Source organism: Cyprinus carpio, chromosome A14 (assembly GCF_018340385.1).
Source record: "Cyprinus carpio isolate SPL01 chromosome A14, ASM1834038v1, whole genome shotgun sequence".
Taxonomy (NCBI): Eukaryota; Metazoa; Chordata; class Actinopteri; order Cypriniformes; family Cyprinidae; genus Cyprinus; species Cyprinus carpio.
The window spans coordinates 18455523-18475322 of record NC_056585.1 but is presented as its reverse complement, the minus strand read 5'-3'; the positions used below and the strand labels follow the sequence as shown (position 1 = coordinate 18475322).

Here is a 19800-nt window from a genome sequence, read left to right as displayed (position 1 = left end):
TGCCATTTCTCTTGTGTCACCTGGGGAGCTCATCCTTTTGAAATGTGCTCACAGGATCTGCTGTGTTTTTGCCAGAGGCTGGCACTGGCTGGGGGACGTCTGTTTAAATGTTGGCAGAGTAAAAGATTTAGTGAAGAGCATGATCAAATGAAAGAGGGGGAGTGCCATCAATGGGAAATCTGCAGGCTCTTGGGCCACACAGAGCAAAGATTAGGTGTGTATGTTTGGTGTCCTACTTGGGCTAAATCAAGAGTGTATGTCAGAGTTGTCCAAAATCGGTCCTGGATAGCCACTGTACTGCAGAGTTTAGCTCCAACATGCCTCAACACACCTGCCTGGAAGTTTCTAGTATGTCTTGATTAGCACTCTCCCCCACTGACAATTCCTGCCGGACCTGAGACTCGAACCTGCAACCTTCGGGTTACAAGTCCAACTCTCTAGGCCATGACTGCCCCAAATGATAGAACCTCTTAAGATAATTCATGGATTTCAACATGCATACACAGTGTTTAGAAAGATAATGCAGCCTCAGTAAGTAAATTACAGGATGAGTTACAAATTGCAGTCCTATTATTGATCTATTCCAGACTGTGTCAAGGCCTACTATAAGCAAACAAAGGCCTATGCGGCTGTGTGGAGCGAGAGGGAGGCCAGGTCTCGATTGGTGCAAAGAGAACAAAGAGAATGAAGGAAAAATACTGGGAGGATAAGAAAGGTACTGGAACATTGAGAAGACAAGGAAGACAGAGAAAAGGAACCAGAGGAGGAGGAAAACTCTGAGCTGGATGGAAAAGAGGAAAGCAAGGGGGAACATTCTCAGTTACCTGAAGAGGTCAAAGAGGCTGAAGAGAGGGAAAAATCCATCTGTAGCAGAGGAAAACGAGCATGACACCAAAATAGAAGAGTCGGCAGCGGAGGCCAATCACAGAATAACAGCTCTGACCGAGGGCAAGGACTGGCAGCAGATGCTATGGCTAATTATGCTGCTCCAAGACGAAGGCTTTTTCGATGTGAAAGAGCATAAACACACTGAGGCCAATGCCAAGTTCAAGGAGGCTCTGGAGTATGTAGACCATCTCTAAATAAGGTAAGCTTGCTGACTGAAAATACAGTAAATGATTGATTGTAGAGACCATTGTTGCATCCCTGGTTTGTCGTACACTTGATAGCTGTAAAAGACACTGAGGACAGTCCCACCATTACTTAGAAAATATGGAATTTAAAACCATATAGAAGCCTCTTAATTCAGTATTGTACTGAAAGTGCAAGTGATAGCGGTAATCTAAAACAGATAGTGTCCACTTATTTGAGAACTACTGTACAGCGTGAATATAAAACTGCCCAAATAATATTGATGAGCCAAGCTGACAAGAGTTATAACATCTTGTCTGAACATTTTAGATCATTCCTATGGCCAAGTGATACCTTCTAATGAAAGTATTACTATTATTATTGTATTAACTTAAGGTTGGAAAATTTTAACATCCCCTTAGCTGTAAGTATTAATTCTGAGGTACTGTCATGAATGATCTGAAATAATGTGGCTTGTTGAAAAGTGTGCGGTCATTTTTCATAAGACCTGAGCTAAACACTCACGCAAAACACTCTAGAATCAAAAGACCATACATCAAAGAAAACATTCAAAACACCTTAGCAACCGCTCAATATCCTGGCAACACTCACATTCTCCTCAGAATATATGAAATATAGTAATATACCCTTTCATATCCCAGAGGAGATATACATTGGGGATCCAAAAACTGCTTAGCAAGAACAGCAGAGAAGCTAAAAAAAACACCATGGGGAATCAGCAACCCAGTGCTCACTAAGCCATATCTACCCCTCTGTGTGTTTTTGAGGTGGAACATAAAGGAGAAGACTGGGAATCTCTGGAGAAAGTTCGTCTGAAGAAACATAATACACTCATTTACTGCAGAAATGGACATAGACCAGGAGTGCCCAAACCTACTCCTGGAAGTCTACTTTCCCGCCCTGTCCACTTTTGCTCCAACATTCCTGCTTGGAAGTTTCTAGCGATCCTAAAGACCTTAATTAGCTAGCTCAGGTGTCTTTAATTAAGGTTAGAGCTAATCTCTGCTGGAAGGTGACCCTTCAGGAGCAGGATTGGTCACCATATACCAGGGGTGTTCAAACTCTGTCCTGGAGGGCCGGTGTCTTGCAGAGTTTAGCTCCAATCCTAATTAATCACATCTGAACCAACTAATTAAGATCTTACTAGGCATACTAGTAAGATCAGCTGGGGCAGCTGTGGCCTATTGGTTAGAGAATTGGACTTGTAGCCAGAAGGTCACAGGTTCGAGTCTCGGTGCTGGCAGGAGTTGTAGGTGGGAGGGAATGAATGAAGAGCGCTCTCTTCCACCCTCAATACCCATGGCTGACGTGCCCTTGAGCAAGGCACTGAACCCCCAGTTGCTCCCCGGGAGCTGGATATAGCTGCCCACTGCTCCGGGTGTGTGTTCACTTCTCACTGCTGTGTGTGTGCACTTGGATGGGTTAAATTCAGAGCACCAATTCCGAGTATGGGTTACCATACTTGGCAAATGTCACGACTTTCACTTTCAGAAACTTCCATGCAGGTGTGTTGAGGCAAGTTAGAGCTAAACTCTGCAGGACACCCGCCCTCCAGGACTAAGTTTAGAGACCCTTGCTACTGACCATGACATCGACACTGTCGTTTGTGTTAAGCAGCAGCAGTATAGATTCTTCACCACCTAATGTGAGTCGGCCAATGAATCCATTTTAGCCTGAACTAAAAACAGCCTTGAGCTATGTCAGTTAGCATTTACTACACTCTTCCTTTAGCGGCCACATCTCAATGCTTCACTTTGCCAGTGGATCCAGGAAGTTGTACCAACTGCATCATTTACCATATAATGAGTTATCCCCTGCTATCTCCATCCAGCCCCCTATGCAAAGAGTGAAAACTTTTGTTTACTTGTGAATGAATTATTTATCATGAGGCCAATGCGACGTTTATGCAAGACTGATGTTCACTCTCTCACTTTCATCTACAACGTAGACAATCTGAAAGCCGTGTACCAGCGGGCCCGGGCTCACTCTGCATTATGTAATGAGGATGAGGCCCACAGAGATTTCAACAGAGTCCTGCAACTGGATCCCAAATTCAATGGACACGACTGGAGATGAAACAGCTGCTGAATTTAAGATGGAGAGGAACCAATAGGATCATCACCTGCAAATCCTGAGGAAATTCACCAAAAATGTTAAATGCAAATAGAAAAAGAACAAAGGTATAATATTAAATCCCATCATCTGAAAAAACAAAAACAAAAAAAGACAAACCACACCAGGAGTATAACAAATAAAAATTTATTTCTTTGTACACAATGAGTAGAAAGCAGCCAGTAACTCATTCATTTTTAAAATGCCTTAATTTCACATTTTGTACAGATTAAAACATGAAAACAAAAAACTAAGACATTAATTATAGTGTTAATATTTTAAACGGCACTGCAATTGAAAATAAAAACATAAAAAAGTAAAACAATGCATAAAGTGCAGGGACACAAGTAAAACATGGAATGTTTGTATTCCGGTCATTTGACCTGAAAATAACAACACGTCATGGTGTGTAATGGTGATGCCACATGTTCAGAGGTTAAATCAGTAAATGCCCTGTTGTGTAGTTCAATATTACAAACAAGCCTGCAAAACGTGACACAAAGGTCTGCTACATACAAACAAAAATAATGAGTGTATTTGTTAATGAGGCAGATGGCTAAATATAGCTCAGGCAGCACTTAGCATTGCTGTAAAATCCACAAAATATTCTGTTCTGTAATATTCCTTCTGTAATTTTACACAGCCCACAAATTCAGCACATCTCATTTTTAAAAGTAGTAGACAAGGGAACAATTATGATATGAGTTAAAAAAAGATCATATTAAGGAGTAATGGATATACATTCAGTAGCCTATACTGTATGTCAGAATGGGGAATTATATTTTCCAAATGGTATGCATATAGGAGAATTTATTTTCAATGTATAACATAATACTACATGATTTGCAACCATGTTGAAGCTCAATATATCTTAATTTGTAAAATGTTTAATAAATAATCTCAATTTCTATAGGCTTAAAATCATTTTAATCAGTATTTTTGTCTTGCTTTCTTGTAAGCGGGACTTAATTATAAAGTATATTCTTTGAAAACATGTCTTAATATTAAATTTAATGTGCGTGTGTGTGTGTGTGCATATATATACACACACATACATGAGCCCTGAATCAGTTGAGACTGTCTGGTATGGAATAGAGAGGGAGCTGGAGAAACAATACGAATTGTAATGTGCATACTTCAATGTGCACGTTTGTATGTGTGAGGTGCTTTGTCCCAGTGAAGCACTGGAATGATAAATGGGTGTCACTGTGGATAGAACACCAGATGTTGATCTTAATGAGAAGCCATGCAAGTTAAACAGAGGCAGGCATATGGGGCGGAGGGGACCTGAGTCCCCCACCCTCCCTCTTCCTCCATATGCTTATTTGTATCTCCTCCATTATGAAGTCACCCCACCATTCTAAAGACCAGCCTGCAGTGCCGTGTCCTTGGGGACAGTTCCTTAGCAACCACATCAAAACAAACAGACAGCTCGCCACTGTGATGTAAAATGACATCACAATGTATGCAAAAGGAAGCCGGTGATGTCGCAGTGGCATTCAAGCAAAACCTACAGTGCAACGGGGGTCACTTTGGAGAAAAGGAGAGCGAGCAATCGCTATACTTCTAACATGTTTGCCAAAACAAATGGAGAACATCTCTTGCTCTCTCAGCTGCAATAATCTCATTCCTGTTTGCAGGGGCTGCAGTGCCACAACCCATCACAGTGAATATTTACACACTTTTCTCCTTCCCATTTGCAGTCTTTCTTTCACACCGTATCTTTTCCTGCTCGCTATCTTTTTCTCTTTTCTACTCGCTACACCCCCAGCATCTTCTCTGCTCATATAAATCTGACACCCCACAGTAAATCACTCCACAAAAAAAAATCATTTTTTTCTCTGTTTACAAAGAGTGTGATGCATTTGCTGTCCTCCTCCCTCGGCATAATGTAAAATAATCCTTCCACACACTCACTTTCATTTTCCTCCTTAGATTGTGGAAATGCTGAGATCTGGATAACAGCATTTGGTAAACAAAATGCTTACATCAGGAAGACGACAATAAGACAGAGAGATGTGAGGTTGGTATTCTTTAGAAGAAAAAAAAAGAGCTTTGAAGTCTTAAGGCATAATAAGACCTGTTCTCAGTTTAAATGAGTCAGGCTGTGACTTGAGTGTAAAAGAGCCTCCCAAGCCAAAGTGAAAAGGGCTGAACCAGTTGTTGAGTCATCTCCTTGGATATCTACTTTCTTGTTCATACCATGCTGGACAGCTGATATTTAACGGCAAGTGCTCTGACAACAAAACTACACTACAAATCTCCATTCCTGAAAGACCTTTCCCTTGTGACCAGAAAACCAACAGCTGAGAAATCTGCTCATCTCCTCAATAGATCCTGTCTGTACGATTGGCTTTACAGCAAAAAAAAAAAAAAATCTATTTATTCATCAAGGTTTAGTCTGGGAAAATATCTTAGTTCAGTAAAAAATACTAAAAACCTAAATCTTACTGGCCCCAAACATTTGAATGGTAATGCATGTTATTTGAAAGATGTTTATGTATTTAAGATAAAAAAAAAAATACTTATCAAGAAAATTTTTTTGCAGTGCATCTGAGTATATATATATATATATATATATATATATATATATATATATATATAATATATAATATATATAAACACACACACACACACACACACATACATACATATATATATATATATATATATATATATATATATATATATATATATATATATATATATATATAGTACAGGTCAAAAGTTTGGAAACATTACTATTTACTAATGTTTTTGAAAGAAGTTTCTTCTGCTCATCAAGCCTGCATTTATTTGATCAAAAATACAGAAAAAATGTAATATTGTGATATATTATTACAATTTAAAATAATTGTTTTTAAATTTATTATACTTTAAATTATCATTTATTTCTGTGATGCAAAGCTGAATTTTTAGGATCATCACATGATCCTTTAGAAATCATTCTAATATGATTCATTATCAAAGTTGGAAATAGTTCTGCTGCTTAATATTTTTTCAGAACATGTGATACTTTTTTAGGATACTTTGATAAATAAAAAGATAAAAAAAAAAAAAAAAAAAAAAAAAAAAGCAGCTATGTTTTTTAAAATATAAATATTTTGTAATGATATACACTACTGGTCAGTAATTTGGGGTCAGTATTTCCAAACCTTATAATAAATAAAAAAAAATAAATACTTAAATACAACAAGGATGTGTTAAACTGATAAAAAGTGATAGTAAAGAAAATATATTATTAGAATATATATTATTAGAATATTTTTTTTATTTTGAATAAATGCAGTTCTTTTTAACCTTTTATTCATCAAATATATTAGACAGCAGAACTGTTTCCAACACTCATAATAAATCAGAATATTAGAATGATTTCTAAATGATCATGTGATAGACTGGATGTTACATGTGACACTGAAGGCTGAAAAAATCATGCTGAAAATTCAGCTTTGCATCACAGGAATAAATTATTTTTTTTAAGTATATTCAAATAGAAAACTATTATTTTAAGTTGTAATAATATTTCACAATATTACAGTTTTTTCTGTATTTTTGATCAAATAAATGCAGGCTTGATGAGCAGAAGAGACTAAAAACATTAAAAATAGTAATGTTTCCAAACTTTTGACCTGTATTGTATATACAGTATATGCATTTAAGATTAATGGAACAGTACTTTATGTAGGAGAGAAAGAGCAGGGGAAAAAAGAGAAGGAACATCAGGGCAGGAGCACAATGCTCATGGGCACTTTGGCATCTTAAATAAATGGTAGCCTCAACCAAAGATGTGTCATCCTTACAGTGTAAATAAGCTTGCTGTGTGTCCTGACAGTTCAGGACAATCTGCTCTTTTCTGCTTCACAGAACAAGGGCCACGCATTGCCAAGCATGACTTACCATCAGTAAATGTGTATATTTGTGTTTATGTGCATGAGTGAGTCACAGAAAATAGTAAACCATTTTAAAATTAAAAAAAAAAAACATACACACAGAGAGGTTGCTGGCACAGGGATACCTTAAGAGAGATCCCCTTCTGCGTGGTGTAAGTCCTGTTTGTGGTTCTTGTGCTGTACTGATGAAGCAAGCCACACACCTTGCATTACTACACAGGTTAGCACAGTGTCCGGATCAGTGCAGGCCTTTGGCACCATGTAAACATTAGTTTGTTTAGTTAGCACTCAGATATCCCACAGCTCTTTGGGACTGGCAAATGGGTGCAGACTGAGGAGGTTGTCTTGAAACTCTTCTCGTAGCCCCATCGTCTGTCCATGGATTCACCTGCCCAGCATTCTCAAGACCCTGCCCACAATAAGATGCGCAATACGACACCTGAAAAATTTAAGAAGGGTGTTACATCTTCTACTGTACACAGATCGATAGAAAGCTGAAACTTCAAATGCAAAAATCAAAAATGTTTTCAAATGTAGTTCCCTTTAACACAGGGCCGTAACCACAAGTCCCCCCCAATAATTAAAAGTGGCCAAACTGCCATACACAACAAGTTTCTGTGCTCTGATTTGTGTTCGAGTGGTGTGTGTGTGTGTGTGTGTGCGTGTGTGTATGCATCAAGTGCCGCATTAATATAGCTTTTTATGCTCTGCCGTTCACAATCAATCATTTTTAATGATTTTTACTGGAGTCTCTTATGCTCATCAAGGCTGTATTTATTTGATAAAAAAGACAGAAAAAAAACATTAATACAGTGAAATATTAAATATTGGTCCCCCCAATGTTGAAGACATGGTTATAGCCTTGCTTTAACACAATGGACAGCAGGTAGTTTTAAGTAATAAACCTTTATGATTTTCTTTGAATTTATGGAGCTCAAATGTCTTCTGAAGACTGTCAGGAACATACAGGAAGTCGTTTTTGCTGAATACCTTCCTGTTTTAGCTCTCAAATGATTTCTGTGTGCTGGGTGCGTCATGTAATAATTTTAAATAATTATGTCCAACATCATTGGTTCTTAAGTGTATTGTAGCCAATTGAGAATTGCTTGAAAGAGAAATTAAATAAATCGAGAATTAAACAATGACTTTTTGGCCTGGTTTTCACACAGATCCTATCATTCAGCTTCACAAGACTTTAAATACAGTGCATGAGTCATACAGACCATGTTTTTATAGTACATTTATAGTGCTTTTTATAGCAGTATAAATCACCATTCACTTACAGACTCTGCTAAACTTCTGTCATGCTTCATGAATGAAAAATCATACAGGTAGGAAATGACACAAGGGGAAATACTCCTTATATAAGCTTATATAATTCTATAAGCAAACCTGCACAATTATAGGCCTCTGAGTTTTGCATCAGGTTCCTCATGGACCTGGCTCAGATGGGAAGACGTTCCTCAGCTGTTCGATTACCTGCTGCAGCTGCAGTACGGTGTCCTGCTCGTGATCCAAATCCTCACCTACACAACATTAAATGCTACAATAAACATGACCTCAACTAAATGCATCGCAAGTTTACAGCAACATATAAGCCTTATTCAAACAAGTCACATCTCTTTAAATCCCCTTATTGGCTGATGTTGGCAGGATGACAGGAAGGCTGTTCCAGGTCTTACCTGCAGCGTCTGTGGTCTCTCTGCTGGGAAGCTCCCCCTGGTGGTCACCCCCTGACACAGGAGAGGACAGAGAGGAAGGAGCCGAGCCATTGGCCTCAGAGTCATCTTTGGGCTGGTAGATATGACAAAATCATGAGAGAGAGCAAGAAAGCAATGAAATCCTAATCAACACATTGCTCTATCATTTCTGCAGTTTGTACATGACCGTTCAAAAGTGTGGGGTACAATTACAATTTTGGTTATATATTCAGCAAGGATGCTTTAAATTGATAAAACATGACAGTGAAGATATTTACAATGCTACAAAAGATTTATATTTCAAATAATTGCAGTTTTCTAACCATTATTTTAATTAACAGTTTCCACAAAAATATCAAGCCACACAGCTAAGCAGCAAATTAGCATATTAGAATGATTTCTGAAGGATCATGTGACACTGAGGACTAATGGCTGCTGAAAATTCAGCTTTACCATCACAGGAATAAAAAATATATTCAAATAGTACTCAATTACTCTACTTATTGTATTTTTGATACAAATGCTGCCTTGGTGAAAATAAGAGACTTATTTCAAAAAAATAAAAAAATAATCTTCCAAACCCCTTTTGAACAATAGAACATAGTTCTTTTTGTAAATCTCATTTCATTTTTATATTTAATTTTATTAAATCTTAACCACAAATGTTCATAACTGTATACTAATAAATAGTATAGGCAGTATATACTGTACTGTTCAGTATGCAGTTTACTAGCCTAGCAAAATAACAAAAATACTATTATTGGGTTCTTTGATGAGAAAAACAAGTTTTCAAATGCTGTCAAATCTCCAAACCTTTGTGTTTATCAACCAGGGATTTGGCCCCTTTTCCATACATTACAAAAATGGTGTATTTTCTTGAAATAAACTGATTAGAATCAAGAGAAGACTTGCTTTTTTTCCATTTCACAGGGAGATGAGTTGATTGAGGCTGTTTGCATGAATACCTCAAATTTATCCCAAGTTAAACTCTTTTATCGCTTTACAGAGATGTCCACAGTGGTACGACTGTAACTTTCCCAGCGACTTTTTAGGGGTGCAGAACGAAGAGTTCAGATCTCCACAATCCCCGCACATTATTGCTTCCCCATGACACATCTCTTGCTCGTTTTTGTAGGTTAAGTCGATCTCTCCCCCTCTGTTCCTTCCCTCTATTTCCATCTAATTCCTTTTCACCTACAGCCTCTGTGTTTTTGCTCTGCTCTCTCATTCCATCCAGCCTGCCAATCATATCGCTGTAGCACTACCTATCTTTTATCTGCACAACCACCACTTATCCCATTCACTCAGCACCGCCTGAGCTTTTCTTTTCTCTCCTCGGCCGGCTTTCTGTCTTTCTTTGACTAAAGTAAAGGATTCTTTTTCTGCCCACTCTATTCTGTCATCTCACTCCTTAAGCTCTATGTACGTCAGCTCAAGAAATGACTTACCCTCTACCCACTCCATCTATATGATTCTATCTCTATCAATGGTTTTCTTCCCCATATATAATCTCTCTCTAAGTCTTCCTTCCCATCTTTGCAATTTACCAGAAGCAATTCACCACAATGTAGTGTGCTTTCCTGCACTCTCACGTCCTCCATCTCTTTTCAGGTATCAATAATAGCTACTTTAAAAAAAAAATCCTTTCTTGTTTCCACATCTCTTCTCCTATCACCCGAGACAAGTTTTTTCTAGTTCACTTGTTTCCTTGTCCTTACTGAACCTGCATTAGTAAGCATCTCTTGCCTCACTTTTACCCTTCTACATATGATACATCAAGTCAGTCTATAATACGGACTTTCCTCATCTGTTCAGTCGCATCCGTTCTCTTTTTGCAGAGAGCTTCAAATACATCGTCTTCCTCCCTCTACCTCCCTTTTCAGTATATTTTGTAAGCCTATCTTTATTTCTCTCATAGTGGCTGTTTTTAAAGCTCAAAACATTCCTTCAAATCCATAAACATTTAATGTTTTAACTCACCAGTGCAGAAGGCCCTGATTTACCTGTTCGTGTCCCTCCCTGTACAGTGGTAACATATTCATGCAGCTCCCTACGCTCCATTCCTTCACTGTTTTTATCATAATAATCTATTCTGGCTAACACTTTAGTACTCACTGTGGGCATAATCGCTCATTTTTTAAGTATACAGGCATATGTTTATATCTCATAAATCTCACCTGCAGCAGTAATTCTCTGAGTCTGCATAGCTGCGACTCCAGTTGCTTGTTGTGGTCCTCCAGAATCTGCATGCGCGTCTCTAGACGGGTCTTGTGCTGTCGAAGGATTCGAGCCTCGGCTAGGAGCTCCTGGTCCTGCTGACCGGCCGGTGAACCTGGACCTGACTCCAGCAGCTGGGGTGATGCTGCTGCCTCTTCATGCTTCCACTTCAGCCGTCGATACTCACCCTGCAGCACCCTGCAGGAGAGACAACACCATCATCAACATCATCATCACTATTGCTATCTTGGGATCATCATCATTAAGGTCATTATACATGCTACATCTAGACAAAAGTTGTTACATAAAACAAATGTGACAATCATGTATCTTTACTCAATTTAGAATTACATACTGTTAGCCTAAAAAAATTCATTTCATTTTTAAATGGTATCTTATTTTACACAAATATAAATTTAATATAAATATTTATATATATTTTTAAATACCTTAAATATTAAATATAGCAATAATTAAACAATATTTATAATTAATAATTTATAATTAATAAAATGTATTAATTATTAATAATTAATTAATAATTTGATCATATCTCTAATTATTTATATTTTACTATATATATACACACACACACACACACACACACACACACACACACAGAAATTGTTCTTATAACCCTGTAAAATAAAATCCAATTGAATGAAAAAAGACAAAAGAAATAACACAAAATGGGTGTTTAACAAAGCAGCCATCACTCAGCTCTTTCTATCCTAATAATGACAGCCGGAAGCCCTGATTTATTCAGGAGGTTAAGGTTGCAGATCCCCTGCAGACACTAACAATTAATCTTACTTTGTTGACCTATTACTCACCTATAACAAAGCAAGACCACATGAGAGCATGACTTAAAGGTCAGGATTTACGCTGAAGACAAAACTCATAAATGACTCACAGATGTAACAATAGCCTCTGGGATGAAATGAAATGAAATGGTAGACCAAATGGACATTTTTGTATCTCTGCTGATCTTTGAAGCTGTTTAGGTCTAAAGAACACACCTCCTTCATTTGACACATGTCAAAAGATCACTGTTTTTGACTCAGACTAACCATCATGATCGTAATATCCACCGTTTCCCGGCAACACATTTTATCTCAGCCAATTAAAAATGATTAGCTCTATCTTAATCCTCTGAAAAGGTCAGATTAGTGTTGCACAATTTGCATATTTCAGCTTCAAGTGTGAAAGTGTGAACATGCCCCTGGCTGTGCCCTCACCTGTTCTCGTTTTCAAGGCGCTGGAGGGTGTGCTGCAGCTCTTCTCTGTCCTGGCAGTCCAGGTGGGCCAGCAGGTGGCCGTGGGGGGAGTCCTGCTCGAGGGCGGGGCTGGAGTGACGTAGGAGGTACTGATCTTCATCCCTGAGTCCCCCCACACAGGAGATAGTGCACACTGAACACATTAGCGGTGCCACACAGCAGCAGACAGCCACACACAGCACCAAGCGTGCACACAAAGCAGCAGGTACATAAGCCAAATGCACACAATACAGCAGCATATCAACACAGAACACATGCACAAATATTCTGCATAAACTTTAGAGTGTACGCAAACACAGACTAACGCACACCATCATCCATAAAACAAACAGCAGCGTAGATGCTAAACAAGCGGCGATCACAAACAAGCACACTTCTGGTAATCCAAGCACTCTCCATGCCATAAAACACAAAAAGCTAAATAGGCACGGCTAATATACAGGCACACAAAAAAATCGCCACTAGACACAGGAAGCACTGTAATAATCACGGCTCTCAAATTAGTCACATCAATAATAAAAACTAGATGTCTTCATGCACTCTGCTGTAATTATAGAGGTGCCATTACATGGGCCATCAATAAACAAAGGCCACTTATAGACCACTGGAAGAGGAAGATTTGGTCAAAGCCACTGAAATGGCACAAAATGCCCTGTCAAATAAATATAATACATTACTCACTGATGCACTGTCTCTCTCTGCCTTTTAAAGGAACAGTTCTCACAAAAATATAAAGTGGATATTAACTTATTCTTATCCTCATGGGCACTGCTTGTAAAATCTTTCAGTCGCTAAATATTTTCCTTTTTTTAAAATAAATAATATTTTCAACTAAAAAGTAAATATACATATAATGTAGTTATGTTAATACATTTTAAATTGTGTTTTGTAATTTTGTAAGTAAATTAATAAATCAGGCTTACTAATGCCTTCCTCAATCTCATTTGCATAAAAAGTTGTCATGTGACGAATCTGCATTTTTGCTGATAGTAGCAAATAGTAGTACCTGCTGTATAGCATTAACTGATGTTCAGCACATTTTACACCCACTACAGAGAAATCCGTCCTAACCAAAAAAAAAAAAAAAAAAGAGGATGCCAATGCCATACTTGATGACACCGGACCCGGACAATCTCATAAAGGTGATCCGGTGGATACAGCCATAATAGCGGCTCAGTGTGTTACAATTATATCAGACAAGGAACATTTACAAAAATGTTATTTAATATATACATGGAACCAAACTTAAATACACCTATTTCCAGTAAGATTTACTAAATTGTGCGTTTAACTTGAATCATGCCCAACAGATGTCTGTTTTAAAGCAGTGATTTGCTTAACAAACGCCTACATTCACACTGTGTTGACAAACATGTTTATAATGCATTAGTTTCAGCATATTTAGTGCTTAGTGTAGTGCAGCAATAATTAGTACAAGTTTCTTTCAGTTAAAACATCCCAGGCATGCATTTATACTGAGACCAGGCTTAAGTCTTGTCTGTAAAACTAGGGGCATGTGTTTAAAAGTGTGACTGAACAAATAGACTCTGTTTGACCCCCCAAGATCAAATGTCAAGCTACGTTCATGCTTAACATTCTAAAATAGTTTTTATTGTTCTTGTTTTCTTTTACTCTGTGAAACAAATAAAAAAGAATTTCTGAAGATTGTCTATTATGCTCTTTTTGTGAAATGATGGATTGAAGATTTCAAATTTTAAAAAGGACACAAAACATAATCAAATGGTCAAAAATTTACATTTTTTTTTTTTTTAGCTTATTTCATGTTTATTTTTAATTAAAATGACTTCATTTCATGAAAACGTTTAATATTATGCTTGGCTCATTTTAATATATTTATAATATGTAGCTACATATTTTTTGGTATTATTAGAAGTATTATAGTATTATTGATTTATAATATATTCTTTTATGTCTTCCCAATAACTAACTCTCTATGGGTCATGAGTTTGACTGTGAATTATTCTTTTTTTCCTCACACAAGGTTATTGTATGGCTTCATATAATACAATTACTTGGAATACAGTGCATGAGTCTTGTGAACCACTTTTATCATGGTTTAATGGTCCTTTTGCATTGCCTTTTAAAGCTGGATAACTCACTGTAATTGCATTGAAAAGAGATTCTTTTGTGTTCCATGGAAGGAAGAAAATCATAAAGCTTTGAAATGACATGAGTTCAAGTTCATTTTGGGGGGAACTATTCCTTTAAATGTCCTTCTTTCTCTTACTCATGCACATACACAGAGCCATTTCCAGCACAAAACATGCACAGCCATGACTCTGGGCTGTGATGATCTGACCTCTTTTATTAGTTTGGATTTTCTGAGGGCTCACCTAATTATACCTACATAGGCTCATATTTTAGTGGCTTTCACCTGTTTGCTGGGCCTGCAGCTCATAACATCTTGTTCGGTAGCATTTCAATAGCCTAACTAACTAACTAACTCTCTCTCTCTCTCTCTCTCTCTCTCTCTCTCTCGTCAGCATCCAAGCCTGCTCTATTTATTCCTATTATTGTGCTCCTTAATCACACAGACTTAATACAACGGAAGGTGAATGCACACATCTTTTTTAATTAATGTGGCTGCCCAGCCACACCAAACATGAAGGCATGCATGCATGGCCATGCACACATCCACACACCAATGAATGAGGACTTAGCAGCCGTGACAGATTCGAGTGTGTGTGGGAGGTGATGTACTCACAAACTTTCATCCGGAGAGAGACTGTCGGTGAAAAAGGAACAGTTCTGGTTCTCCATTTCTGCCAACCTGAAAAGAACAAGCAAGCGAAATGAAAATGTCATATTACGGAACACGGGTCAAAACATATAGAAAGGCGTACAAAGGCAATGTCACCATACACTGTAATTTGTTTGCTGTGGCAAGGACAGCAGCTTCAAATGCAAGATGCGGAAAAACGGAATAGCACACGGTTGGAAGAGGAAAAGAAGATGACAGCTGTGACTCATCAAGACATCTCAGTGACTGCATAGGAGACACCTTAGAGCAGTTTCTCCTACCTAATCCTACCCTGACTTTTCAGATACCGTGTGCGACTAACCTGGGTGGCAAATTATCATGCAACTGCCGAAGCTGTGCCTCAGGGCTTCACCATCTTCTTTCTTTCTCCATGACAAAGCCAGGGGAGAATCTGTTCCCCTTTCACTTCATTTGTCACCTGAATTTTTATGACATGAACACCTCTCCTGGGTACTTTCACCCAAACACCTCGCAAGTTTGCATTCCTTGCCACAAGTGGCATGGTAAAAACAGAATATGAAAAAGATCCTTATCACACATCACAGATTAGTATACAGTATGAATGCTTTACGGTCCACTGCAGCTTTAGACCTTGTGTCAGCCTAAAGCCAAATTAAAGCTAAAATGAGCAATTTCTATGTATCTAGCTGCACCAAACGCAACTGCAAAAGTAAAGAAAGCAGTACAGTTTATTTTGTGGTCATCTTGAAAATATTTTTTATATAGGCAATTGTAGAGCTGAAGAATGAAAATAGGCTTACATTTCAACAACCTACACTACCATTCAAAAGTTTGGGTTCGGTAAGATTTTTTAATGTTTTCGAAAGAAGTGATCACCAAGTCTGCATTTATTTGATCAAAAAAGGCAGTAAGAACAGTACTATTGTGCAATATTATTCAAATTTAAAGTAACTGAAAGTAATTTATTCCTGTAATAACAAAGCCGAATTTTCAGCAGCCATTACTCCAGTCTCCAGTTTCACAAGATCCTTCAGAAATCATTCTAATATGCTGATTTAGTGCTCAAGAAACTTTTTATTATTATTATTAGCTGAAAACAGTTCTACCTATTATTTTTTCTGGATTCTTTGATGATTAGAACAGCATTTATTTGAAATAAAATCTTATAATGTAAATTAAATGCACTAGGAAAATTCTGTGTGTCATCGAGAACAGACAAGATTAACCCAACACAACAGAGGTGTTCTCAACACAACAGGGAGCGGACAATTGGTCCCTGTGCTTACCATTAGCAATGCAGAGGTGGAACTTTGCTTTTAACAATGCTCTACACTTTCCCTGCCTTATAGCTTACCCTTAGATGAGAGACTGGGGAGATTTCACTACCTTACCAGGACAGCCTGTGAATTAGCAACAATAGAAGAGTCTCTACAGAGACTGTAATGAAGAGTGCTAAGTGCATTCATGTCGTGTTGCTAGGAAAGCTGCCAGAGAAAGCTCTGAATTGCAGACTAGAGAACACACATGCAGGATGGGGCTGCCTTAGAGAATAGCAGAAAGTCGATACACATTCACCCACCAGGTGTCCTTCAGCCAATGACGTGGCACTGGCTGTCCTTGTTAACCCCTCCGCCTGGCTGGGACAACTCCTAATTGAATCCACTGAAACCTCCATCAGCTAGATCCAATCAAATGTGTTACTAGGAACCGCTGATGATGTTACAGATTCTGTGGTGTGAGGTCAAATGGAGTTTGTGGTTATACACATATGTCCTTGCAGTTGTTTAATCGGGTTTCTCAGTATGTGGTTAGTCTGGTCTCTTGCTTGAGAGAAAAAGGGAGGTTACAAATACAGATCAGCGAGTACATGACAAACTATTTCCTCCTTTGAGAAGCCTTGAAGTCTTGAAATGGACATTTTGTGTTGAGATTCAGAACAGCCTTTCTGATATGCTGTCTGTTCTTCAGATGAAAGGCTGTCAGTACAGACCACTTACTCTGTCATATCCAAGAAAATCCACCCATGTATGGCGAGTCTAGAACATCAGATGCTAGTGGATTTATTCTCCCACCCCCTCGATGTTGAGGTCCTTTAGTCATTACTCTGGATTAGCCTTTAAACGCTCATACAATCTCCGTTCCCTTGCCTATGATGTTCTTCCTCTGTGCTCGTACCGAAGATACCACATCCGAAACATCTGACAAGAATTTAATTTTCTATTAGAGTTCAAAGCCAGTCTTGACAATGACAGAAATAAATAATGTGCCACCTCATTTAGCACATGCTCTCTATCGTTCATATTCTGTGAAGGACAGAACTATCAGATAAAAGTGAATGAAAGTGATTTTCCAATGTGCTTCCAAAGGCAAGTGGATTTTTCATTTTTTATGAAAGCATCTTTGCAGCAATAAAACGTTTGTCTTTTTTTATTTAGCCGACACTTAGATCAAGTAGTATAGTTTAAGAATGCATAAATGCACAAATGTAAGGACATCAATGGAAAGCTTGAGAGTTTTCTGAAAGCACATGGAGAACAAAGAATCAAACATGAACGTGCAAAGAGAGAGGAAGGAATTTAATAAGAATAAATGACAACTGTCTGATAATGTTGCATATTACCATGTTTTCCATTTGTCATAAATGTTTTAAAGGCCAAATTAAATAAAGAAATAAGGCAAATCAGATAATGCCACAAATAAGTGACAATTTGATATCACAATTTGTGATTAAGTAAATTTATAAATGGATGCAAGAACAAAAATGTGGAGATAAAAATAATCTTCACAGGGTACAAAGCACGCGGTAATAAATTGCTCAGATAATATTAAACAATTTATGATCAATATTGCATATAATCGAAAAAAATTACATTGTAAGCCATCAATCAACCCATCAATTTTTATATATTTTATCATGTCATTTGTATCCAGTGATATGTACAGTATAAAAAACAACAACAACATGTCAGGTCCCTGAGTGTTTTAAATATTCAGCCATTTTCTTATCTAATTTAGTCAAGGCTGTTGGCATTCTGTGAGCCGACGATCCCAGAACATTTAACACATTCAGTCAGACGCAAATGGACCCCTGTGAAACATATTAACTGATGACAGTTGAATAAAAACAACAAATATTGTTTTGAGCAGGAACAACTAACACAGACAGCACTGATGTGTGTTGGGAAACCAGAGATAGCATATGAGAGAGAGAGAGAGAGAGAGAGAGAGAGAGAGAGAGAGAGAGAGAGAGAGAGAGAGAGAGAGAGAGAGAGAGAGAGAGAGAGAGAGAGAGAGAGAGAGAGAGAGAGAGAGAGAGAGAGAGAGAGAGAGAGAGAGAGAGAGAGAGAAGAGACAAATTTGGGGAATTAAAAAAGACAAGACAAGAGGAAGAGCTGGGATATGGTACAGTAAGTGATTGATATTAGGAAGAAAAGGGGGAAATTAAATAAGACATTGAAAGGCAGGAGCAGAAATCAAGCATTTGACAGAGGAGGAGACATAGATGAAGACAAAAGGACACAAGCAGAGAGAGAGTGTGTGTGTGCGCTCTGGTCTATTTGTAGTACAGATAAGAGCTGCAGCAGGGTGTGAGCTGAGACAGTTGGCAGCACAGTATGGTAAGGTAGGCAAAGGGCTGATCTGTGCGTTCATGTGTGCATGTGCTTCTGTGTATTTAGGTAGTTGGCAGGGAAGTTAGATGGGCCAGAGGAGCATGTCCCTGATCATTTGCTGCAGTGAAACCAAAACAGACACATTGGGCCGTTAGCTTCACTGCGCTTCCACAGCCGAATTAAAGGGGGAATTTCAACTGTAAATGACCCGACAATTCCTTAAATGGAATGGTTTGTATTGATTATGCATTTTGCATGGAATTGTTTTCAGAATTTTATTTTGACATAATTGTAACAAACACACAATGTGATTGTATAAACTGCCTCCCATTGTCAGTGTGTGTATGCGTTATGAAGAATGCAGACTATAATCACGTGTTGGTTTCCCCCTTTTTATTGTGTATTGTGCATCTCATTGAAAGGGTTATTAGGTAAATGATTTTCCTTAGTAATTGTATGATGTGAATTGTTTTACTGTCATATTGGTTATTATATTGGTTTTATTATTTGATAATGGTCTCATGCAGAGTTTCTCTGTTCAGCATTTTACTTGATTGTCAAAGTATTAAACTCTTTTGGATACACCAAGCAGTATTGACCAATTATTCAACATGTTTCCTTCCACCACTAACTCTAGATCACATTCTGCTAACTTTTCCACAGAAGAAATAGTCATATGGGTTTGGAACAACAAACAACAAAAAGAGTGAGTGAATCCTGCTAAAAACACTTTACTTGAATCCTTTATGCATAATGCATTATAAAAGTACTGAATATTGTAATCCATTTTAACTTTGGCTAGAATTATTTATTTATAATGCTTTATATATAAAGGCTTCAAGTAAAGTGTTACCAAAAAACAAACAAACAAAAAAAAACCTTAAACCAGTCTAATCTGGACTCCCAAGACAGTCATCTTGCTAGTTTTAGATTAATTTGGCACTCTTTTCAGATAAATTTTCAGAATAGGAGGCCAGCTGTTTATCCAGCTAAACACCTGCTTGACTAGGCTGGAAGACCACAAAACAAGAATAGGCTGGTTAAAACCAGATTTTTTTTTTTAGTAAAGAAATGACAGAAATGTTGTTTTTGTGTGACTTCAGATGTGTGTAAGGGTGACATAAGCCTGAAGTACTACTGCACCTAATTCTAAACCCC

The 19800-nt window shown here is 37.8% G+C and overlaps 1 protein-coding gene across 9 annotated transcripts in view; it reads right to left on the bottom strand.

The window, feature by feature from the left end:
* Positions 1–6774: 6774 nt before the first annotated feature.
* drp2 (dystrophin related protein 2) overlaps positions 6775–19800 on the bottom strand; it is a 122315-nt gene continuing 109289 nt past the window's right edge. For 8 of the 9 annotated variants that reach the window (XM_042770121.1, XM_042770123.1, XM_042770125.1 and 5 more), the window contains 6 exons: positions 15014–15079; positions 12250–12390; positions 10972–11209; positions 8777–8888; positions 8487–8620; positions 6775–7533 (listed from right to left, as the gene is read on the bottom strand). In XM_042770121.1, the coding sequence (XP_042626055.1) occupies positions 8526–8620; positions 8777–8888; positions 10972–11209; positions 12250–12390; positions 15014–15079 (652 nt within the window). In that variant the 3' untranslated portion in view covers positions 6775–7533; positions 8487–8525. Of the gene's footprint in view, positions 7534–8486; positions 8621–8776; positions 8889–10971; positions 11210–12249; positions 12422–15013; positions 15080–19800 lie in introns of those variants that run through there. The other variant, XM_042770129.1, reaches the window with a different exon arrangement.